The sequence below is a fragment of the Malus sylvestris genome, chromosome 15, assembly GCF_916048215.2.
Source record: "Malus sylvestris chromosome 15, drMalSylv7.2, whole genome shotgun sequence".
NCBI classification, from domain to species: Eukaryota; Viridiplantae; Streptophyta; class Magnoliopsida; order Rosales; family Rosaceae; genus Malus; species Malus sylvestris.
In genome coordinates this window covers 45,463,172-45,467,309 of record NC_062274.1, presented here as the reverse complement: position 1 = coordinate 45,467,309, position 4,138 = coordinate 45,463,172, and the positions used below count along the sequence as shown (strand labels likewise).

Here is a 4,138-nt window from a genome sequence, read left to right as displayed (position 1 = left end):
TGTTAGTATTGTTGAGACCATGCTCCTTAGTTGGCAATAAGTATGGGGCAGTTTGTGTTTACATGTCCATGTTCGTGTCAATACGAATTTGATACAAACACAGCTACGATCAATTTAAACATGACACAATTATTTGTTGAGTCATTTTGTTTTCAAACTCGAAATAACAAAATTTATGAATGTGCTACACGATAATGACACGATTCACTCGTTTAATGTTCAATAGTACAAGATTACCTATAAAGTATATTGTTTACATCAAATAAAAGGTTAAACTTGAAATTTCACCTTCAATTTTATTGAGTTATTTTGTGTTACATGGGTTAAATGAATCATACAGTGATTAATGGGTTACACAATTACGTATCAAAATGTGTTATTTTCATATTAAGTTGATTGACCCGCTACACGAACTGTTTATTAGCAATATTAAACAGTTTGACATGCTTGTTATAGGAACGTGATTATGACAAACCTAAATTCATTTATTTCGTCTTATTTTCGATTTGGCTTGCCCGTCATGTTCGAAATTGTCACCCTAACTAATAGGCACAAAAATACGTTTAAGATTAAATTACATGCATGAATATTTTGATATTATAATACAAGAAAAAAAAAAGAGCCTTTTTATTATTACTTTGAGGATAAATACTCCACCTTTATCCATATTTTACAGTAACTCTGAAGTTGGTGTACACTAAATAGAGAAAAAATGAACCTCGATCACATGAACTAGCTCCACATCTTGTGCAATTGATCAAGGCTCCCAAAGCCGGCGTAGAGTCAATTACTTGATGTCGTCTAAGTTTGCAACTCATTCTACCGTCCTCCCACCAACCAAACTTCACTCAAAAGCCAAGTCAGATTCGAACCTGGTTCCGAAGAGTAGGGTTTCTAATAGATTTTGATAGTAAAAAAGGAGGAGAAAGCCCAACCCACTTAGGTTACAGGCCTGTGCCATTTTATATTTGCTCACCCTCTCCATTTCCAGTTCTTTGGTTTCATTCTTTCTTCTGGTTTTGAAAAACAGAAAAGACCTAAACCCACTCAGGCACTCATTTGCACGACGGCTTCAAAGTCCGAACCTCACTCCTCAGCCCTCTCAGGTACCTTCTACTATATCCGCCATTGTTTTTGTTTAATCTGCCTCGGATTTTGAATAATATTGCTCACTCTGTAAGTCTGTGTGGGTCAGTGAATTGAATCCAAAATCTGAATTGGGTCAGTGAGAAAGCTTGAAATCTCATATATTTCGGAAAATTTCCATCTGAAATAAAAAAAAAAACTTGGACTGGGTCGAGGCTACGAATTTGAATGTTATCGGTAATTGAATCTGCCGTTCGTAGTTCCGTGGATCTGAATCAAATTTGTAGTCTTGCTGCGCTTCCGGGAATGATTGGAAGGTGTTTCAGGATTTTTCTGTTTGGGTGATATTGTTGTTTGCTAAACTGAAATGTCTTGTATGCAACAAAAAATAAAAAATAATGGCGAAAGATGAATTGATGTTCGATATATGACTTATTCAACGCATCTTGATATTGCATTCATTTGTACTTCTTTCATTCACCCATAGAATTAGTTTACGGTTTTTCATACGGCTATGTAACTGTGGCTTTCAGTATGGGCTGCCGGGATTCAAGAATTGATATGGGTTTTGAGTGAGGGGATAGGGATACAGGGTGGAGGGAGAGGCGGGATTTGGGTTTTCTGGGTGTTGAATTTAAAGACGTGCCAGAGGTGTAAGACTGAAGAGGAAGGAGCTGAGAGATTGAGTATTGAAAATGGTAAAAATTTGTCATTGGCCTCTGAGAGCGCGGTGAGAGTTGAGGGATAGTCAAATTCTAGGGCATGAGCAGAATAGCGGGAATAGGGGGACTGTGTGTTTCATAAGATATCAGCAGTTATCCGCAAATCGCTTCCCGGGGGGATTTGAAAATGGAATACACATTAGGATATATAACCTCTGATGTTATATCACGTATAAATAGCATCGGCAGTACGAAGCGGCGATATCATTTGACATATAAGACTGTCATTTAATTTTTCGATGCCTATTTGCTTTTCTGATGCCTATGCAGTGTTGTCATAGACCAAATTTCTAGTAATGTCTTCTCTGCCCAGAAGGAAAAAAATATAGTGGAAGACGAATTGATATTTGATGTCTCTTAGTGAGAAGAATTCATCATATTATTGCAGTCATTTGTTCTTTCATTCTTTCATTCTCCCATAGAATGATTGTCTAAATATAAATTAAGTTATTTTAGTTGTGTTTTTTTAGTATTTTAATTTTTAATATACTTTAGTTGTATAGACAATAATGTATGACACAACTTTCAAAGTATGAAAATATGTCGAAGATAGGACTTGTGATTTTGAAGTCAACCTTGAAATAAATACTGTTAATAAAGATTTATATTTTGGCGTTCAGTGTCCTGAGATGAGTTCTTGGTTTTCATAAGTTTCCATGGGTGATTTGGTAAAGATATGAATTTGCTCTATTTGTGAGTTTATTTTCATCTCAAATCCCAACATTTATGAAAATTGCCAGATTGGATATTGTTTTCCATTGTTCTTTAAATCATTGGCTTCCATATATCACTGTGATTTCTATGACTAGGATTTGTTTGGTAATTGTTTAAGGACTCTGCCAAAGAAAAAGACTAGCGAAAGTAATGGCCGCCAAGATATGCATAGCCATTCGATCATTTGGTCGCCCATTAACGGAGAACATCAACTGGGGGCTTCCACCTTACACACAGAAGATTGCATTGCCTGAATCACGAGTCTTATACACTGTGTTACGATCACCTCATGTTGATAAAAAGTCCAGAGAACAGTTTGAAATGAATGTCAAGAAACAGTTCCTGGTCATAAACACAGAAACACATGAATTGCAGAAGAAGTTCTTCTGGTTAAAACGCCAGCGGATATTTGGAGCCCAATATGAACTCCAGTTTTCTTGCAAGACCCGTTTGGATAAGGAAAAACTCCAGAAGTTGCTTTGAAGTAAGAGCCTGGCATTGACCCTTTGCTGAACCTGAACTTCCATGGCGTTGTTGGATGGTTCTGTTTTTAATTCAATAGGAAGACGAGATGAGAAAAAGAGGAGCACTTCAAATGTTGATGAAGATAGGCATTGAGGTTGATCTCTAGTAAGTTCTGCAAGTTTGTAATCTGTTTTTAGAAGATACGACGATTCAAAATCGCTTTTTATTGCAGTAGTATTTGTTTACTTATGATTGGAGGTCGATGCAATTATGATTCAGCGCTTGAGCTTGGGTTAGATGTGTCACAGAACATTTGCTATCTACAAACAATTGCATTCTCTCTAAATAGCCTCTTCGCGCTCGTGGTAATGCGAGTGGATAGGATTTTTATGTTGGCGTATTTTGATTGCGTGAATGTTTCTTATCAAACTGCTCATAACTTGCTGCTGAAGAAGTGTTGGCACCTGATTCACACTACTGTCTGGGAGAGGTGCCCATATTTAAATGGAAAATCTGGGAAAAAAGATTGTAGGCTTCCATAGCTTAATTAAATAGAGTGTGTTGATATACCTCATTATATTCGAAGAATAATTTCGTCCATATAATAATCAAATTTGCGGTAGAGTATTTCCTAATCAAATTTAAGGTTACGCACCTCCTAATCGAATTTAAGGTTAGCCGATTATTGTCACTAAACCACAAGCTGGTGGTCCATGGTCCAGTGGTAAATGGTGAATTGCGAGGCTTTCTTCAAACTAAAAACTGAAGGTTTCGGGTTCGAAACCCGCTGCTGGTGTGGAAGCCAGACTTGTGACCAGAGCAAGGAAGAAAAAATCGATAATATCGGTGATATTTCGCCGATATTATCATTTTTTTGAGGGTCCAATATTTTTTTAACTATCCAAATGATTTTCGTCAAAATATCGCAATATTATCGATAATATCGTGATATTTTCAAAATTATTGATAATATCGCGATATAATATCCAAAAATACTTAAAAATGCTGAGAAATCTCAACACATACTACACTTGATCATAGCCCAAAGGCCGAGCAAGACATGATTTTCTCAGCTTGGGAATGTGGCTTTTATAGGCCTTCTTGCTTGCTCACTGCCCTCGCGTGGGCGATGTGGGACTCGACCCAATGGG

The 4,138-nt window shown here is 36.9% G+C and overlaps 1 protein-coding gene across 1 annotated transcript; it reads left to right on the top strand.

Moving 5' to 3' along the window:
• Positions 1-960: 960 nt before the first annotated feature.
• On the top strand, positions 961-3,333 carry LOC126603942 (ribosomal protein S10, mitochondrial-like). Its single transcript, XM_050270973.1, has 2 exons — positions 961-1,106; positions 2,641-3,333. Exon 2 carries the CDS (start codon positions 2,673-2,675, stop codon positions 3,003-3,005), a length of 333 nt encoding a protein of 110 aa, XP_050126930.1. The 5' UTR covers positions 961-1,106; positions 2,641-2,672; the 3' UTR covers positions 3,006-3,333.
• The last annotated feature ends 805 nt before the right edge of the window (positions 3,334-4,138 follow it).

Bases quoted from the DNA above. Each gene is read 5' to 3' on its own strand.
- LOC126603942 (XM_050270973.1), top strand. From the start codon at position 2,673: ATGGCCGCCAAGATATGCATAGCCATTCGATCATTTGGTCGCCCATTA.